Here is an 18,783-nt window from a genome sequence, read left to right as displayed (position 1 = left end):
TGAGTAGCGTCACGGTCAGCATCCCTGCAGTAGAGGCATCCTCCCAAGAAGAGAGGGAGAGGGGGAATGGCGACGCTTCTGGCGACGCCTCACAGGGTCATTTCTAATGTCCACCACGCCTGTATGTGTGCTGCACACCCACACATGCGGCACACCCAAATGTCAGCTTTTTATATATGGTACGGCCGTATGATTGGCTCTTCCCGCCAGAAATGACCTGCTGAGGTAGCCCCACTGGATACTTAAGCGGTTCCGTGGTTGCTCACTTAAGTTGATTTCTATGCGCTCGCTCAACAGTGAAGAGTCGCGACTGTTAACTTCAGCAACACAAATCAGCGCAGTACCGTGGTTTGTCGTTCAGGTTGTCAAAAGTTAGGGCTAAATAAACGAGTATAGAAATATGTGAATTCCATTGAAGTTGAGATTTAGATACTCTGTCCCGTGCGGGATTGGGACTATAGTGAAGGCAGGATAGTCGAAGTTTAAAACAGCTCCAAAATGTTTAGAATTTCAAGAAATCGAGCCTGGTTGAAGTTTCTATCCCCGGGCTCCGTTATGCTCTCAGCCTTAAGCTGAGAGAATTTTTTGGCTGTTTTCGTGAGAAGAAATGGTAGACGACAATTTCTAAATTTAGTGAAACATCTCCGCCGTTTTCGCGCGCATCTGTGCGCCGGCGCACTTCAACACGGAGGTTGCAGTAGTACCGCATGATACGAGTCGAAGCACCAGATACGAAGGACTTGCGCCGCAGTTCGCTTTCGCCAGCTTTAGCAATCATCGACGGCCCGAGGAACTGGAAGCAGGTGGCAACAGCCATGCGTATCCCCCGGTGCCAACTAGTCAGGTGACACACGTGCGGAGAAACTCCGACCCGTCTACTGCTGGCAAGAAGCATAAGCTAAAGCGTCTGCGCAGGATACTTCGTCGTGAGTATCGTCCCGTACGAGTGCTGCCATGCTACCAACAAGAGCGCTGCAAGGACCAGTCTCAGCTGTAGCGCAGTATAGGACCAGCCGCAGTGCGCCACAACACAGTCCTCGCTGCTTGAGGGCAGGTTTGGGTTGCTTGGGGCCTGAGCTCTTACGGTATCGCTGGGTTTCGAAAATCTGCGCAGCCTAGACACGCGCTTCAGATGTCTGGGACTGCGCACTCTGACGTTCAGAGAATGTAATACGACTATCATGCAATGGATCTCCGTCCATCGGTAGAGATTTTGTGCGCCGAGGGTCCTTCCGAGCGACGATCCCAGTGCCGCCCCGTTACTCCAGCGTCAACCACCGGAAAACCTCGTTTCTAATAGAGTTTCTAACGGTTAGCAATAGACAAGGCGTCTGTGCCACTTCAACCTGGAAAACAATCTTCAACGTAGCAGTATAGACTCGCCGTCTGAAGTCGAGGGCTAGGTGGCGAGAGCATCGTGGTACTGCCCAAATATTATTTTGGCTGCTGTTTGTTTGGCTCGGAAAGTCGGAAAGTGGGCAATTCGCACTGCATTGCAGGACGAGTCGCCGACTTTCCGACATTTCCGAGCCATTTAAACAGCAACGTGGAGGATCGGAGGTCGACTCGATTTTTCTCGCCAAGCAATACGTTTCTCTCGCACGAGTTTTTTTACTACTACATGTACACGTTTTGATCGCTGGGTTGCCAAGAGCTCATTCCTCAACTACCCCAATCAAGAACAAGCAACACCGCATCCAAGCAAGCATGAGCCAAGTGCTCCAGCACTCGCGCGTCTTCACGTTCGTGAAGGGCGAGAGCAAGGGCAACGGCAGCATGAAGCCGCTGCTAGGCGGCAAGGGCGCCAACCTGTGTCAGATGGCGCGCAACGGCGTGAACGTGCCACCCGGACTGACCATCACGACGGAGGTGTGCCAAGAATTCTACGCGGTGGGCGGACGCCTGCCGGACGGCCTCATGGATGAGGTCCGCCAGGGCGTGCACCTGATGGAGAAGACGCTGGGCGTGACGTTCGCCGACGCGACGAACCCGCTGCTGGTGTCCGTGCGCTCGGGCGCGGCCGTCTCGATGCCCGGCATGATGGACACGGTGCTGAACCTGGGGCTGAACGACGAGATCGTCCAGGGTGTGGCCAAGCGCGGCGGCGACCGCTTCGCGTACGACTGCTACCGCCGTCTGCTGCAGATGTTCGGCGACGTGGTGCTGGAGATCCCACACGACGACTTCGAGGCCGAGCTGTCGGCCATGAAGAAGGCGCGCCACGTGACGTTCGATGTGGAGCTGACGGCTAGCGACCTGAAGGAGCTGGTGCAAAAATACAAGGAGGTCTACGAGAAGCACGGCCAGTCGTTCCCGTTGGACCCGTGGGAGCAGATGCGCATGGGCATTGAGGCCGTGTTCCACTCGTGGAACATCCCGCGCGCCGTCAAGTACCGTGAGATCAACAAGATCACGGGGCTCAAGGGCACGGCCGTGAACGTGCAGGCCATGGTGTACGGCAACATCAACGACAAGTCGTGCACGGGCGTGCTGTTCACGCGTAACCCGGCCAACGGCGACAACAAGCTGTACGGCGAGTTCCTACTGAACGCGCAGGGCGAGGACGTGGTGGCGGGCACCCGCACGCCGCAGCCCATTTCGGAGCTGGCACAGAAGATGCCGACCGTGTACAAGCAGCTGGACGAGACGGTGCACACGCTGGAGACGCACTTCAAGGACGTGCAGGACACGGAGTTCACGGTGCAAGACGGCGTGCTGTTCATGCTGCAGACCCGTAACGGCAAGCGCACGGGCCCAGCGGCTTTGAAGATCGCCGTGGACATGTGGCGCGAGAAGCTGATCACGGAGGAGGAGGCCGTGATGCTCGTGGAGCCGCGCCACCTGGATCAACTGCTGCATCCGAGCTTCGCCAACGAGAAGGCGTACCAGAAGGACGTGCTGTGCCGAGGCCTGCCGGCGTCCCCGGGCGCGGCCATGGGCAAGATTGTGTTCACGGCAGCCGACGCGGAGGCGTGGTTCGCGCGCGGCGAGAACGTGATGCTGGTGCGCGAGGAGACGTCTCCTGAGGACGTGGGCGGCATGCACGCGGCCGAGGGCATCCTGACGTCCCGCGGCGGCATGACGTCACACGCAGCTGTGGTGGCTCGTGGCTGGGGCAAGCCGTGCGTGTGTGGCTGCAGCGCGCTGTCGATTGACGCGAACACCAAGACGATGTGCGTGCACACGTCGGGTGGCGCCGAGGTGGAGTTGCACGAGGGCGACTACATCAGTGTGAACGGAACGACCGGCGAGGTGATCAAGGGCCAGCAGGCGCTGCAGAAAGCTGCGATGAGCGGCGACCTGGCACAGTTTATGAAGTGGGTGGACGCGCACCGCCGCATGGAGGTGTTCACGAACGCCGACACTCCCGAGGACGCGCGCGAGGCGCGTGCGCACGGCGCGCAGGGCATCGGTCTGACGCGGACGGAGCACATGTTCTTCAGCTCTGCGCAGCGTATCGCTGCCGTGCGGCGCATGATCGGTGCCGTGGAGCTGGACTCTCCGGCGCAGCAGGATGCCCTAGACGCGCTGTGCACGTTCCAACAGGGCGACTTCGAGGGCATCTTCCGCGCCATGGACGGCCTCCCGGTGACCATCCGTATGCTGGACCCACCGCTCCACGAGTTCCTGCCGCACGAGGGTAGCGCGCTGGAGGAGCTGTGCGAGACGCTGGCACAGGAGATGAAGGTGGGCAAGGCGACCGTGCAGTCTCGGCTGGCCGGCCTGAAGGAGGCGAACCCGATGATGGGTCTGCGTGGCTGCCGTCTGGGCATCGTACACCCGGGCATCACGGAGATGCAGGCGAAGGCCATCGCGGAGGCGGCCGTGAAGGTGGCGGGCGAAGGCATCTCGGTGCACCCGCACATCATGATCCCGCTGGTGGGCTCGTTCGAGGAGCTGGAGCAGCAGGTGAAGCTGGTGAAGTCCGTGGTGCAGGACGTGATCGGCAAGCGCGGCAAGTCGTTCGACTACAAGGTGGGCACAATGATCGAGGTGCCGCGCGGCGCGCTGCAGGCCGGCAAGCTGGCCGAGGTGGCGGAGTTCTTCTCGTTCGGCACGAACGACCTGACGCAGATGACGTTCGGCATCTCGCGCGACGACGCGCAGGCCAAGTTCCTGTCGTACTACGTGAAGCACGGCGTGCTGGAGAAGGACCCATTCGAGACGCTGGACCAGGAGGGTGTGGGCGAGCTGGTGCGTTTGGCCGTAGAGCGCGGCCGCGCCTCACGCCCGAAGATCGAGCTGGGCATCTGCGGTGAGCACGGCGGCGACCCGCGGTCGATCGAGTTCTTCGAGAAGGTGGGTCTCAAGTACGTCTCGTGCTCTCCGATGCGCGTGATGATCGCTCGTCTGGCGGCTGCGCAAGCGGCTCTGAAGCTGAAGAAGAGCTCGCCCGTGCCCGGCGCCTAAGTGGTGTCCGCTGTGGCAGTGAAGACGAGAAGGAGCGAGGCCATGTCAGGCTCGCGAAGCAAGCAAGCAAATGCGAGGCGCTCGCATGCATGTGTGCATGTCGACGCGGTGTAGTTGTCGATTAGTTGGAGCGGCATCTATCGCTGCGTATTGAATCTAAACACGAATTGTTTATTACAGTAGTTATAGCGGATACAACGGAGATCGTTGCTTCATTCTCGAATGATACTAGCAATGCGGTAGAGGCGATCGCGTGTAGCCCTAGTGTCATGCCCATTGCATTGTGGTAAGTCTCTCCTCCAGACACGCCCACATCACAGGACTGCCAAGGCCTTCACCGATGGACCCCACGAGGCCCGCTTGATTTCATCAATAGGAGCATCAAGATGGACAATTTACAGACTACTAAACCATTAACCGGGAAGAATATGCTTAGTCTTAGTACTAAGCATATATTATTGTACGTTTCACATAAAAATGTGAATTCGTCGAACAAATTGCTCATGCATTCTCGAGAGTCGCTTTGAATAGAAATGCATCTCGTCTTCGAAAGGGCCAATTCGTCTTGAGTGATTGTAGAAGCATTTGTGGTTAGCGAATAGTCAGAACGAATGGCACTGCGCGCGTGTGCCATTCGTTCTCACATTTCTTAATTCGTTTCTCGAATTCGTCAAGCCATTCAAAGGTGTTACTCGCTCGACGTTAATTCGCCATGCTTGGTCCAACAACTCGTCATGAAATGGCTAGGTGGCTGTGCCAAAATTCCTGAAACTTACAATAGTACTAGCGTTCACCAGTTAGAATGCTCGGAATGGTATGCTTTATAATAATGGTCCAGTACTAGTACTACATGTAGCATAGTCATCGGCACACTACTATCAAAGACTCCATAAAAAACCAATCTACGTTTCAAGGTAGCGGATGTGTAAATGTAAATATTGAGTTTTACTCTCGAGGGGAGGGGGGGGGGGGGGGGGTAGCGTGCTGCTCGAAGAAGGAATACATTCGAAATGTTGCTCGAATATCTGGATAAATCATATGCTGCAGGTAAAATACGATTATAGATGATATCATATCATTGAGGTGTTTTGTCCTAATCGTCTGGATGGGTCAACCGTCACAAATACAATAATAATCTATCTGGATACCAAGTATAGGCGGCATTCTAAGCTCGTTTCGTTAAAGAACCCAAATCATATTAGGAAAGATATTAGAAATGCAAGGAATCAGACCTCGATGCAATCCTTGGTATGTTCTGGATATAAAATCCAGAGAATATCTGCCTATTGCGCATCAAGCCAATCTTCGCCGCCGCCGCCAACAAGCGCACACCCCAGCACCTGTACAACGCGTTGCCGCAGCTGTCAGGTCCTTCGTACGCGCGCATCAGCTCACAAGTGCCGGGTACCCTCCAGTTGTGCTGGAGCAGCTCAAAGGCTGCCGCTTGAATGACACGCTCCGTCGGATTTCCATAGTGTGCTGTTTGAGGTGCCGATTTGACGTTCGACCCCGAGCCTACGCGAATAGCATCTAGGCATTTTAGGCACAGTGCCTAGTTGTAAGAGGCCTGCCAATTGGATTGATTCACGCCACGGCACTCCCTATGGTACATGCTGGGCCTAGCAGCGGCTTCGTGCTCCTAGCTGTCGACCTGGCTGTTGCTCTTGACGAAAATACAGACGCGTGGATCAGCGACAAAATTGCCTAAACGTCACTGGCTCTGCTGCTCTTGATTAGGTAAGTTGGGGAATGAACCGCGTCTTCCAGACTCTTGTCGGGACGATGCAAAGAAAATCCTAGCTGCCTGCAGCTTTCATGGGAAAGCTATCGGCTGGGCTTGAGCTGACCGTCAAAACACTCGGTCCAAAGTAAGACCGGGCTGCTAAACAATACCAGAGTATGGTGTGCGGTTGTGAAGCCTTATGTTAGGCGTGCAAGTAGGAAGAGAAGGAACGCCGAATTCGCCCCCGATCCCTGCCAGTGAGGGCCTCCTGTGGTGCTGAAGAATATCTCGCCAGCCGGCGGTTGTCCACGAAGCCATCGGCGTTAGCGTGTGGGTAAGTAAGTAAGTTGCCGCAGTTTGTACTGGTGGAGGAATACTAATTCTCGCAATATTACGCTGCATTCTTGCAACAAGGTGTGATAAGCTTACCAAGTGCTGCGCATGGAGGTGGTGACGATCGTGCATCCCGCCTTCCCCTGATCGCTGATGCATTTGTGGTTGGCGGTGATAGCTATCCTCCTTACATATCGGCCATGGTTCACATTAACACAAGGCTCCATTGGCAATGCTGTGCAGCTTGTGAATGAGGTCGTTGTTGGTCTTGACGAAGTTGGTGGCCAGCTTGCTCATACGCGTGTCAGCAACTTCATCAACACCGTAGCACTGTCAGCCTCCTCGGTGAGTGAGTGAGTGAGTAAAGCGGGTCTGCCAGTCTCGCATGCGGCGAAGAACGCCGTTGACCTCGACGCTGGAAAGGTTCAGCTTTATCGTAGAAATCAATCGCGATACCTCTTACCTTCAGTGTACGGTGCCCAGGGTATACGGCACGTACGATACATGTACTAGCAACGTTCATACACTCATCAACGTGTCGCCGTTGCGCACGCAGCCAGCACTTTAAACGTTTGCGTCGCCTGATTTGTATTACGTTGCACTTTTACATTTGTCAGAAACAGACCACTGAAGTACAGCTTTCTGGAAGCTACCGTAGGGCAACACGGGCCTTCTGGGTCCAAGCTGTCCTTCGGCAGTTAGCTCGACTTGGACCAGGCCTACATACATGTACTCCGAAAGAAATGATATCAATTCCTTCGAGTTCAATCACTTTCATCGTCGGATACCCGCCCATCTCCCTTATTCCTAATTGGCTATTATTTTCAATGGTGACCAATCATAGTGTGGCGGAAAGTTTATGTTAATTACACTAGATGGACCTCACTCAAGATCGTGTATCATTCGCGAATCTGCCTTCAAGAGCCCAAGCAAACGAACTCCGATCTCCTAATAAACGATGGCCGCGCCGACGCACAACATGAAGTACCGCTTCCTGGGCAACACGGGCCTGCTGGTGTCCCGCCTGTCGTTCGGCAGCTGGGTGACCTTCGACACGCAGTTGGACTTCGAGAAGGCCTACAGCATCATGGAGCACGCCTACAAGAGCGGCGTCAACTTCTTCGACAATGCCGAGGTGTACGCCAACGGCCAGTCGGAACTTATCATGGGCAAAGTGGTGAAGGCCGGCGTCGAGCGCAAGCTCTGGAGCCGCGAGGACCTGGTCATCAGCACCAAGCTCTTCTTCGGAACCAAATCCGGCCCGAACGACGTGGGCAACAGCCGCAAGCACATCGTGGAGGGAATGAAGGCGTCGCTCAAGCGCTTCGACCTGGACTACGTGGACTTGGTGTTCTGCCACCGCCCCGACCCTTCCACGCCCATTGAGGAGACTGTGCGTGCCATGAACTTCCTCATTGAACAGGGATGGGCTTTCTACTGGGGCACCAGCGAGTGGTGCGCCAAGGACATCATCGAGGCCTGCGAGATCGCCGACCGCCTCGGTCTGATCCGCCCCGTGTACGACCAGCCGCAGTACCACATTCTGGAGCGCTCGCGTGTCGAGTATGACTTCGACGTGCTGTACAAGAAGTACAACTACGGCCTCACGACGTGGTCGCCGCTGGCCTCGGGCGTCCTTACGGGGAAGTATAGCAACGGCATCCCGGAGGGCTCGCGTCTGTCGATGCCCTCGTACAAGCAGATGCTGTCGAATGGCCTAGAGGAGAAGATCGCCAAGGCGGACAAGCTTGCCGAGGTGGCCAAGGAAGTCGGCTGCTCGCTGGCTCAGCTGTCGATTGCCTGGGTGGCGGCCAACCCGCACGTGTCCACGGTGATCCTGGGTGCTACGAGCATCAAGCAGCTGGATGAAAATCTGAAGGCCATGGAATTCGTGGACAAGATCACGCCCGAGGTGCGCGAGAAGATCGACGCCATTGCTGACTTCAGGCCTAAGGTTGTGCCCCAGGCTGAGCCCCACGTGATCAACCTGCGTCAGAAATGGCTGTAACTGTACGTACAGTGTGGGCGAGGGCGAGCTTTGGTAACCATCGTGGAGCGTCGCCTACAGGGGAGTCAACAGCGTGCGCTTCCAAGCGAGCGAAATGCAAACAAGGTCAAAATGTGTACAAAACGGTGTGCCCTTCAGTCGTTGTAGTTTTTACGGAAGAACACGTCGATGTTGTTCTCGGATATTTTCCTCTTCTTGCTCGTTGGTCTGTTTGGCGAGGGTGCCGGCGAACGATCCCTTGTGACGCATGCATCCATGTGCGCGTTCACCTCCATGTTGCTCCGAGCATTCAGCAATTTGCCGCAGATCGGGCACGGTTTTGCATCCTCGTCCGCCTTCTTCTCAGAGTCTTGGACGGCAATGAAAGCGTGTGGAATGTCATTCGCCTTCGCCTTTGCCTTCTTGCGCGTTGTATGCCGCAGTGGCGATGATGACAATGACCTTGATGGTGATCTCAACACGCACGCATCCATGTGAACGTTCACCTCCATGCTGTTCAGAGCATTTAGCAACTTGCCGCAAATTGGACACGGCTTGGTGTCTACTTCTGGTGCACTTCTCGGGTTACTACCGTAGCCAGAAGCGGGCAGGATATGGTTGTCCTTGATGTCTCGTTCATTGTTTTCGCCCCCACTTCCCGAAGACACCGCAGCGAATGAATCAGTGACGTGCTCTGCAAACTTGCTGATGACTATTTGCCGCTTCTTGCTTGCCAAGCCTGGATCCGGACAAGAGGTAATGTTGCCCACGTTTCCAAACGAGTTTGGGCCGCTAGGACGAGGAACCAATGTCGCTGCACGAACGCCCATCAGACGTAGCGTGAGTGGTAACTCACGACGTAGTAACTCGACAGCGTTAGCGTACAAGTCGTCGGCAGTGAAGACTGCGGATGCCAGCGTCATCGACCGTGAGCACCGGGCGAAATCAGTGTCTTTATAGACGAATGTCACGTGCTTGGCGGCCTTGCCCGCCTTCTCCAGGTCGTTGGCGAGCATCTTGCAGATCTCCAGGCACTTGTCTTCGAGTTGCTTAGGGTCACTAAGGCTGCGGAACGTGCGTTCGCGACTAAAACTTTTGCGTTCCTGTTGTTCACGGCGCCCTCGTACCCCCAGAGACGTCTGAAGCAGCCACGCAGCAGTCTTCTCAGAGAACAAGTGACAAATCTTGCCCCGTTGAGCGAACAGCTCGCCGCCTGTGTGTACATCGAGCGCGCCGCTGAGAATCTTTTCCATGACCTTGCCAATGCCACCGATTTTGCGTACTGGTAGATCACGGATGAAGGTCATCACGCGGTCGCGTGTGAATGGCAGCACATACTGTCCGTTGGGTTTGTTCATGTCTGAGCAAATCTACATGTACAGCACCGACCAAAACAAGGGCCCTTAGTTAGCTGCAGAAAAACGATGAAGTGTTGTTTCTCGACAGTACCTTGGCAAGCATGGCGTTTACTGCGATTCCGGCACTGGCAGTCAGCTGTGTGCAGTCGAAGATTTTCTGGCGTAGCTCACGGACGACTGCCGCTGCAATCGTAGCACGCCCGGCAGCCGTCGATGCCCACCGTTTCTCGTCTCCGTTCTCTATTCTCTCCTCAACAGCAGCTGAAATATACTTTTGCCAGTTATTCGCCACATAGTCCGTGAGATCCAGACACGCTTCATCCAGACTGAAAGCCTCGAAGTCTGGGTCGTACTCTGCGAACACGGCACGGATCTGAGCAGTTACGCCTGCATATTTTTCCATGTCTACCGGCACAAAGTGCAGCTCTGGACAGAGCTCCTTGCCAATAAACCCAGGCATGGCAGCGCGCACGCCGAACTGTCTAGCTGCATAGTTGGTAGTGCTAATCATGTTAAGGCCGCCGACTGCGAGCGGCACGTCGCGCAGCGTGGGGTTGTCTCGCATCTCCACTGCAGCGTAGAACATATCCATGTCCACGACCACAACGGTGCGCGAGAGGTCTCGCGTCGCCTCCATTTGCGCGGCGCGGGCGTCAGCCTCCTGTTGCAGTCTCAGCTGCTGACCACCCGTCATGCACGCGAGCTTCTCGCGCATGGCAACCACTCGTTGCTCCACCTTCTTGTTGTCCCGCAGTGACTTGTGGTAGAAGGACGAGTCCTTGGACATCTTGTGTACCACCTCCTGCACGTGCTGTTTGTCCACGCCCTTCATGCCAGCCTTGTCCGCCGTGAACACGAACATGGCGGATGTGGCGGCGGCCGCTGCATCGGTGCAAGGAGCTGCGGGTGTATCATCGCTGGGCTTGGCCGATGCCATGTCGATTTTGGTGGTGCGTTGAAGAGCACTTGTCAAGTCGATGGTGTGTCATTTATGTGGCATAGACTGCGCGCCATGTGCAGCATGTCGATCTCCAGGAGGCGCCAAAGCGAAGTTGGCCAGCTGGGCCGGAAGTATCGAAAATAACATGTATGTCGCTGCCTAGTATCTTGAGCCTGCGGCTATCAGACTCCTGCGAGGTCGAGAGCTTCGAGCGATCGCGTCAATGGCAGGTCCTGTAGAGCCTCCTCGATGATCGTCTCCACTTCTTCATTGCCTTCCACGACGTCTCCAATGCGGTTGCGACTGGCCTCCTCGAATTGACGCAGGATGGCCTCCGTCTTCTCGACTTCCGTCTCCCACTTGAGGTTGGGCGCGCCGTTGTTCGGGTTCCCTGCAGCATCCAGCGTGCTGGCCGTTGCAAGCTCCAGGTCCGGCTGGTGCACGATCATCGTCGGGTGCTTTGTAACCCGTACGCCGTTCCAGAGCCACTGCGGGGCGTCGGCCGTGACCACGATCTCCTCCGAAAAGGCCGCCAGGTACTCGGACTCGTCCTTCTCAATACCATGGTCCCGCGTGAACCTGCAACCAAGAAATACACCGTCAGCGGCAGTAGGGAAACTGCAATCACCAATTGCAAACGGCAGCTCACCTGCAGAATTCCGAGACTGTGGCCAGCTTGGTCCAGTTCTGAAGCTTGCGCAGGATCATGACGACGATGCCCGTGACATTGGACCCGTCCAGGCAGTGGATGTACAGCGGAAGTTTTTTGTTCTGCACCAGGATCTCGATAATCTGTGCCGCCGTGGCGGGCGACACCGTCACATTGTCGGACGTGAACTTCTCGGCGTAGAAATGGTGGAGCGCGATCTTCTCGCTGGCGCAAAAGTCCGCCAGGTCGCTCGTGGGCGGCTCCGGGATCACCGACACGACGGTCTTGAGCCCCAGGCGCCGCAGGAAGCGGAAGTTCTTGAGCGTCGGGTACGCGCCGCGGTACAATCCCTGCTGGACGGTGCTGAAGCGGAAGGGCGGGATCAGCGCCGGCGCCGTCGCGTTCATGATGCTCGCCGGCGTTGTGGTCAATGGTACAAGGTACCCATTGATGCGGGATCACGGGATATAGCCGGAGCGAACTTGACTTTCTTTTATGGGACCACATCTGCAAAAAGTCGAGTCTACGAGGAGGAAGCGAGGCAGCCATGTTCGTGATGATCAACGCGACGGACAACCCGTGGATGGTGGCGTTGCTGCTGTTCGTGCAGGTGGTGATGCCGCTTCTGCAGAGCAACGCGGCGGACAACGAGGGCGCGTCGCTGGCGCTCAACGTGGCCATCCTCTTCTTGCTGGGCCTGTCGCTCATGACCTTCTGGAAGGCTGCGCGCTTCTGCCGCGTGCTGCACCAGCTCCGTGGCCGGGTACACACTGCAAATGCTCTGTCAATAATAGTATTATTAATAGCAGCTGACTGACTGGTGGGGTTTACTACTGCAGCATCCCGAGATGGGCTGGGTGGCCTTCTTCCGAGAGGCCTACGCGCAGGTGTCAGCGGCGGCGGCGCAGCGCGAGACCAACAACCAGAACCGTGCGGCGCAGGAGGACGCGCGCTCTGAGACGTTTAACCGCACGCTGCGCACGATCCAGGTGATGCCTACGGAGGAGTTCAAGACGCCAGAGGAGCTCAAAGATGCCAGCATCGCCGACCTCAAACAACGGCTCGAGCGTCGCGACGTGGACTTCGCGGGCTGTGTCGAGCGTGGCGAGCTGGTGGAGCTGCTGGTCAAGTACAGGGGAGGTCCGTCCAACAACGACACGTGCTGCATCTGCTGCGAAGAGTACCAAACCGGCGACGCGCTGCGTCTACTGCGCAAGTGTAAGCACGAGTTTCACCTCGAGTGTCTAGACAAGTGGGCCTTCACCTCGGTCAACTCGCAGCGCGCGCCGTCCTGCCCGCTCTGCAATCAAGCTCTGGAGTAGAGGTGGGAGCTATCATCCCCGACCGAAGGGGGAGAGCATCATTAGCTTCGTTTTGTACTGGATCAACTCGGGCAACCTCGCGATCGCGACGCCATGCCAATAGCAAGTATGTTTTCTCTGTAAGCTGTCAATACTATCTGCGCATCATAATTGCGTGCATTTCGCCAAGGCAAGTTGCCTTCAACTTGTGCTGTTCCTCTCCGATTGGTCACTAATTACTTGCAAATCTACTCGATTTTCAACCAATCATTGGTCGTAAACGGATTTGGCCATTTGGCGTGTGTGGTGATCAACGGCAACTGCATCGGGCATCATGATGTCGCTGCGCTCCCTCGTCATTTGCAATCGAGCCGTTGCTCGCAGTACGTGCACCTCCACAGCTTGATCTCAATGGATGTATCCTTTGTACCGTTTCTAATTCCTCGCTTCAGCCGCTGCCTTGTCGACGCAAGCTGCCAGCTCCGGCCCTGGCCGTACGTTTTGCAGGCAGCTTTTCTTGGTTGCAGCATATTTCCAAACCACTCATCAATTGCTATCGTTATGCTATTTATTTTACCATTGCTGCAGCTATTTTGCTGTCATACGGCGACGGGTTCTTGGGTGCTCTGGGCACGGGCGGCTACGAGAACGTCCTGACCCCCACGCCGCTGCCGACGACGACCGGTCTGTCCGTCAAGGAGATCTCTGTTGGCTGGGCCCATGCTGGCTTTATCACCAATGAGGGAGACGCTTACATCTACGGGCGTACCCACTCGTTCCGCGACGTTATCCGCTCCACCAACATGCAGCGCGTGCTTCCCAAGCTCGTGTGGTGGATGAACAGCTTCACTCGTGCGCGCGGAGTGGACACGCTGGAGCCGGCGCCGCTGGAGCTGCCTGATGGCGAGCGCGTCAAAAAGATCGTGTGTTCTACGGCGCTGACGTTCCTGCTGACGGAGAGCGGGAAGCTGTTTACGCTTGGTGCTAACAGCTATGGCCAGTGCGGTATTGGCGAGGAGGGTGTTAGCGTTCAGCCACCCACGCATGTCGACATTGACGGCGACGAGATTGTGGACATTGCGGCTGGGTATCAGCATGGTCTGGCGGTGACGAAAAATGGCACGGTATTTACGTGGGGAAAGGGGGAGCGCGGACAGCTTGGCTTTGACACGGGGAATGCCGATGCACCACAAGAACTGATCGCGCTGAAGGGCAAAAAGATTGCTCACGTCGGCGCTGGATTCAACCATTCCTGCGCTGTGACAGGTCAGTCTGTCTCCGTGAGTTTCTTTTGATGTTCGCATGCTAACACTGTTGATTTTCTACGTATGATAGAGGACGGTGAGCTGTACTTGTGGGGCAAGCTGCTGAATCCGAAGGGAAAAGCGGAAAGTAACGGCGACCAGATCACCCCGCGACTTGTACGCACTAGCGACGCTGTGAAACTCTTCAAGTGCAGTCAATTCCACACGACCTTCATTACCGGTGAGTAGATATTTTCCATGGGTGTGGCTTGCCAACTAAGATGCTGACATAAAGTACCTGTTTGTGATGAAGCCGACAACAAGATTTGGCTGGCGGGGCGCACACCGTCGGGTCGTCAAGAGATGAACAATTTTACCCACGTGGCGTCGGAAATGCACACAATTCCGCTACAGATCTCTAATGAGCAAGTTGTACGCGCGACGGACATCGTGAAGATTGGCAAGGGCGTGGACAAGTCCTCGTTCGTGACGGGTACGTGAGCTGCATCATCGAATGAGTTGTGCTTCCTGCGAGCATTGATGCCTATTCTAACGTTGTCCGGTGTCAATCACATTACAGCCGATGGCCGAGCATACGAATGGAACTTCGAAGCTGGAATTCATCGTGTGGAAGAGCTCGCCAACATGAAGGTGGCGTCTTTAGAGAGCGGCTTTCACTACCGCCTCCTGCTAGCGCAGCCGAACTAGTAGAGATGCATGGCGACATTGCCTTTTCAAGTGATAATACGAACGCGGTGGCAGTTTTTGCTTCATTGGGGGTACTGTTACATGGTCTGCTTTCGCTTAGATATCGAACTCTTCCTTTGATACGAGCACCGGCTGGATGCGCCGGCGCAGACGGCCCGTCGTCGGGCTAAATTCCTCGCCAAGACCTTCGTCGCCGCTATCAGTAGTCAGCTCTGCCAACGCGGCTGCTTCCTCCTTCGCCTTGGCGGTGACACTTCGATCGAACGCAACTTGCGCACCATACTCTTGCAGGCCGTGCGCAGGGGACAACTGCTCCATCTCGCTTTCATCTCCGCTGATCAAAATTGGTTTCGTTGCAGCAGGCACGTCTTGTCTAAAAAGTGCCGCCGCAGGCATCAAATTCTGCACCTGAACGTTTTCGTCGTCGACAGGAGAAACGGTCTGCTCAGGCACCTGCCACACGTATGACACGTCGACCACATTTTCGCCGTTCGTCTGTTTGCCACAGTGCTTCCAGATATCGAAGCAGGTCACGTCCAAGTCCTTGGACCAGTTGTCGGTTCCGTTCTTCTGAAAGAAGCACAGCACGGCTCCCTTTGGAAGCAACGAGTGAACCTTCGCCCACTTCTTGGTCATGTGCGCTGTGATCTCTGAAATTTTCTTGGTCGACGACAGTTTGAGCTCCACCTTCGGTCTACATCCGCAGCTCACTACATCTGACTTGGTCTGCTTATCCCGCGGAACCATGCGCATCTTGATGTAAATCTTCTTTCGCGAGAATTGCTGCGGCGTGTGGAACGTGACGCCATCTCGTGGGCGCGACCGAGAACGCTTGTCCGTGGGAGGCGGACTGGTGAAGGTAGCAGCTTCGATTTCGGAGCTGCGGCTTTTCTTTTCCGGAGGAAACTCAGTCATAGGAGAAGCACCGCGCTTACGCTTCCGCAGGGCCCCCTCTGGTACTCCAGCAATTGGCTGTTGGACAGATAACACCTGTGTGGCATTTTCAGTGACGGAGGGGGAGCTAGCAGGAGGCATCAAGGCTACCTGGTCCTGCGGAGCAGGGTGTTTCTTTCTCACCATAGGATGATGGATCTGCACAGTTGACACCTCGGGCACGGGAATACTTCCTTTGGCGAAAAAGGAGCTCAGGTTCGAGCGCGACACCCATGCTGAGATGGATGTCAGACCGGCCGCAGTTGGCTTGTCCGTGCTGTTGGGTGCCGAATTGTACATGTGGTCCGACTTGGCCTTGAGCATTTGACGACGACTGCGGATGATAGACTGGAGAAGCACATTGGCCAAGCGGTTCTTCACTGATGCGGGCTGCGAACCAAGCGCCTGGAATCTAAACGGAACAAAAAGGAGTCGTTAGAACCACGTAAACACCACTATCTGCAGTAGTAAATCAACTTACTCTTCGTGGTGGTTCTTGTCAGCCATCAGTTTCTTCCAGCACCACACGGCAATGCGTACTTGGTCCGGGTTGGTCAAGTCAATGTCATTGTCGACGACCTCCAGCATCTCTGAAATATGCTGCATCACCGTGGTGTAAAACTGCCTCACCTCCATGACGCTCTTCGTCCTGACTTTTGTGCTGATCGCATCAAATCGCTGCAGCAGCAGCGAGCTGAACGGGGGCACAGGTTCGCTCTCTGACGTAGGAGGCCACTTGCCCTTAAACATAGTAAAGAAAGTGTTCTGCTCCTGCTCCTGCCATGATGAGCTTCTCGTCCTTGGCCGCTTGTTTACAGTCAATGGCGTTGTTTTCTCTGCAGCCTTGTCACTTTCCAACCTAATGACCTGTCTTGGCGTCGTCACTGTTGGCGCTCTCCTTAAGGGAGAACTGGTCGTCCCGTGTACTCGGGGGCTCTTGGATTGCCTCCTCTGCATCTGCATCGGACTCATCGCCACTGTGGCTTCTGCAAAAGGCTCCAGAATGGGCGACAGCTCCGTGTCGAATGGGAAATCAAGGGCTACATCCAGCAGTTGTGTGTCGTGGTCCCCCAACGCCGCACTAAGCACAGACTCTGCTGCTGGAGACTGCGCTGCTACCTTCTGCGTCGTACTGAGGCCGCCATCGTCGCTGTTCTGTGCTTCAAGCGTCGAAACATCGGCCAGGACGTCCACGATCGGCAGATTATTGAGCTGTTCGTCGTCCAACCACGCTGTATGAAGCCCCGAGAGGCTGTCGGAGTCGAAGGAGTCTGGGTAGAACACAATTAAACGGTTAATTGCATGAAACCACCCGTAGAGGGCGTCAAAACGTACCATGACTGAGGTCTTGGGCGAGATAATTGCTGTCTTCCATGGCTAATAGCGCGGTCAGCATGGACTGTACGGGCGTCGGAGAAGCGGGGATGTTATGACAAGATGCCTGGAAATATGGGAGTGCCTCTGTTAGCACTGACTCCTAGCTGTAGTGGCCTGTAGTGACGGGTGGAGCGCGACTGATGCCTCCCGTTGCTTTGTTCCCGCTTGTTGGAATAAGCACCGAGCGGTGGTCGAACTTAGCCGAATTTTCGGCGCCAATCGTTTGAGTGTTCATTGGCGCCAAAAACATTTGCAGCAGATTTTCGAGGCAAAGCAACTTCAGCAGATTCGTATTTTCGTCGATAAGATCCTCTTATTCTGTCGGTGGATCACACCATGCAAAAGGCTCAGTGAGCTGGCACAATTATCTCTGGCTTGTTGCTCCTTTCAAAACTAAGCTTGGACGCACCAATCTACAGGTACTGCTTCCGCAGCGCGAGCACGTGCGGCTCCGGGTCCGTCACCAGTTTGGCACGGAAGTCGACGATACCGTCGATCTTGTCGCGGATCTCCGGCGTGATTTTGTCGGCAAATTCGAGCGCCTTCAGGTTCTCGTCAAGCTGCTTGATGCTCGTTGCGCCAAGAATCACCGTGGACACGTGCGGGTTGGCCGCCACCCAAGCGATGGCCAGCTGCGCCATGGAGCACCCCAGGTCATTGGCGATCTCCGTCAGCTTGACCACCTTGGCGATCTTCTCCTCTAGGCCGTTCGAAAGCATGTTCTTGTACAGCGGAATGGAAAGACGCGAGCCCTCCGGGATGCCGTTGTTGTACTTGCCCGTGAGGACGCCCGAGGCCAGCGGCGACCACGTCGTGAGGCCGTAGTTGTACTTCTTGTACAACACGTCGAAGTCGTACTCGACACGCGAGCGCTCCAGGACGTGGTATTGCGGCTGGTCGAACACCTGTAGAACCAGCAAAATGCCAGGTTAGATTGGAACCTGAACGAGTGCAGTACGATTGATTGAACGTACCGGACGGATCAGGCCGAGGCGGTCCGCGATCTCGCAGGCCTCAATGATTTCTTGCGCAGTCCACTCGCTGGTGCCCCAGTAAAATGCCCAGCCTTGCTCGATCACGTAGTTCATCGCACGGACCTGGAAGAGGAAATCATCAGTAACGGTACGAAGGCTTCACTCTCCAGGTATTTTTCATGAGGCTTACCGTTTCCTCCATGGGGGTGAACGGGTCGGCACGGTGGCAGAACACCAGGTCCACGTAGTCCAAGTCGAGGCGCTTGAGCGACGCCTTCATTCCCTCCACGATGTGCTTGCGGCTGTTGCCGCCTTGGTTCGGGCCCGGCTTGGTTCCGAAGAAGAGCTTGGTGCTGATGACTAGATCTTCGCGCGTCCAGGCGCCACGCTCGACGCCGGCCTTCACCACCTTGCCCATGACGAGTTCGGAGCGGCCGTTCTCGTACACCTCGGCGTTGTCGAAGAAGTTGATGCCTTGCTTGTACGCGTGCTCCATGATGCTGTAGGCCTTCTCGAAGTCCAACTGCGCATCGAAGGTGACCCAACTACCGAACGACAGGCGAGAGACCAGCAGGCCCGAGTTGCCCAGGAAGCGATACTTCATACTGTGCGACGTCGTGGTGCTCATGGTCGGTTGTGGTGGAGTGCTCCTGCTGAGGTGAATTGCGTTGTGAGGCTGGAATGCCGCTGACGTATCTGCAGCAAGATTCCAACGCCAGAACAGCGAGATGCTCTTCCTGGTCAAACGATAGTTGCACCATGGCCTCACCAAACAAGAGCTTCTGCTGGAGGTGACGTGGGGCTGTGGAAGGTAGGCGCAGTGGAGACTGGTTTGTGCGGGACCTT

The 18,783-nt window shown here is 55.8% G+C and overlaps 7 protein-coding genes across 7 annotated transcripts; 3 read left to right on the top strand and 4 right to left on the bottom strand.

Moving 5' to 3' along the window:
* Window positions 1-1,707: 1,707 nt before the first annotated feature.
* On the top strand, window positions 1,708-4,410 carry KRP23_6232 (Pyruvate, phosphate dikinase 1, chloroplastic; the record flags this gene model as incomplete). The annotated part of the gene is made up of 1 exon (XM_067891399.1): window positions 1,708-4,410. One exon carries the CDS (start codon window positions 1,708-1,710, stop codon window positions 4,408-4,410), a length of 2,703 nt encoding a protein of 900 aa, XP_067745758.1.
* A 4,198-nt stretch (window positions 4,411-8,608) lies between these two features.
* Window positions 8,609-10,748, bottom strand: KRP23_6231 (DNA polymerase kappa; the record flags this gene model as incomplete). The annotated part of the gene is made up of 2 exons (XM_067891398.1): window positions 8,609-9,823; window positions 9,903-10,748. 2 exons carry the CDS (start codon window positions 10,746-10,748, stop codon window positions 8,609-8,611), a joined length of 2,061 nt encoding a protein of 686 aa, XP_067745757.1.
* A 185-nt stretch (window positions 10,749-10,933) lies between these two features.
* KRP23_6230 (putative tyrosine-protein phosphatase OCA1) lies at window positions 10,934-11,807 on the bottom strand (the record flags this gene model as incomplete). The annotated part of the gene is made up of 2 exons (XM_067891396.1): window positions 10,934-11,330; window positions 11,401-11,807. 2 exons carry the CDS (start codon window positions 11,805-11,807, stop codon window positions 10,934-10,936), a joined length of 804 nt encoding a protein of 267 aa, XP_067745756.1.
* A 140-nt stretch (window positions 11,808-11,947) lies between these two features.
* On the top strand, window positions 11,948-12,722 carry KRP23_6229 (NEP1-interacting protein 1; the record flags this gene model as incomplete). The annotated part of the gene is made up of 2 exons (XM_067891395.1): window positions 11,948-12,163; window positions 12,240-12,722. 2 exons carry the CDS (start codon window positions 11,948-11,950, stop codon window positions 12,720-12,722), a joined length of 699 nt encoding a protein of 232 aa, XP_067745755.1.
* Window positions 12,723-13,035: 313 nt separating this feature from the next.
* Window positions 13,036-14,653, top strand: KRP23_6228 (Ultraviolet-B receptor UVR8; the record flags this gene model as incomplete). The annotated part of the gene is made up of 6 exons (XM_067891394.1): window positions 13,036-13,084; window positions 13,154-13,195; window positions 13,290-13,967; window positions 14,037-14,186; window positions 14,259-14,438; window positions 14,526-14,653. The coding sequence occupies 6 exons, from the start codon at window positions 13,036-13,038 to the stop codon at window positions 14,651-14,653; spliced, it is 1,227 nt and encodes a 408-aa protein (XP_067745754.1).
* A 96-nt stretch (window positions 14,654-14,749) lies between these two features.
* KRP23_6227 (uncharacterized protein) lies at window positions 14,750-16,982 on the bottom strand (the record flags this gene model as incomplete). Its single annotated transcript, XM_067891393.1, has 3 exons — window positions 14,750-15,998; window positions 16,068-16,857; window positions 16,922-16,982. 3 exons carry the CDS (start codon window positions 16,980-16,982, stop codon window positions 14,750-14,752), a joined length of 2,100 nt encoding a protein of 699 aa, XP_067745753.1.
* Window positions 16,983-17,376: 394 nt separating this feature from the next.
* On the bottom strand, window positions 17,377-18,217 carry KRP23_6226 (putative voltage-gated potassium channel subunit beta; the record flags this gene model as incomplete). Its single annotated transcript, XM_067891392.1, has 3 exons — window positions 17,377-17,868; window positions 17,938-18,060; window positions 18,128-18,217. 3 exons carry the CDS (start codon window positions 18,215-18,217, stop codon window positions 17,377-17,379), a joined length of 705 nt encoding a protein of 234 aa, XP_067745752.1.
* Window positions 18,218-18,783: the final 566 nt, after the last annotated feature.

Source organism: Phytophthora ramorum (assembly GCF_020800215.1).
Source record: "Phytophthora ramorum isolate Pr-102 chromosome Unknown Phyram_PR-102_s0005, whole genome shotgun sequence".
Taxonomy (NCBI): Eukaryota; Oomycota; class Peronosporomycetes; order Peronosporales; family Peronosporaceae; genus Phytophthora; species Phytophthora ramorum.
Note: the sequence above shows the minus strand (reverse complement) of the source record. Positions and strands in the feature narration are given on the sequence as shown.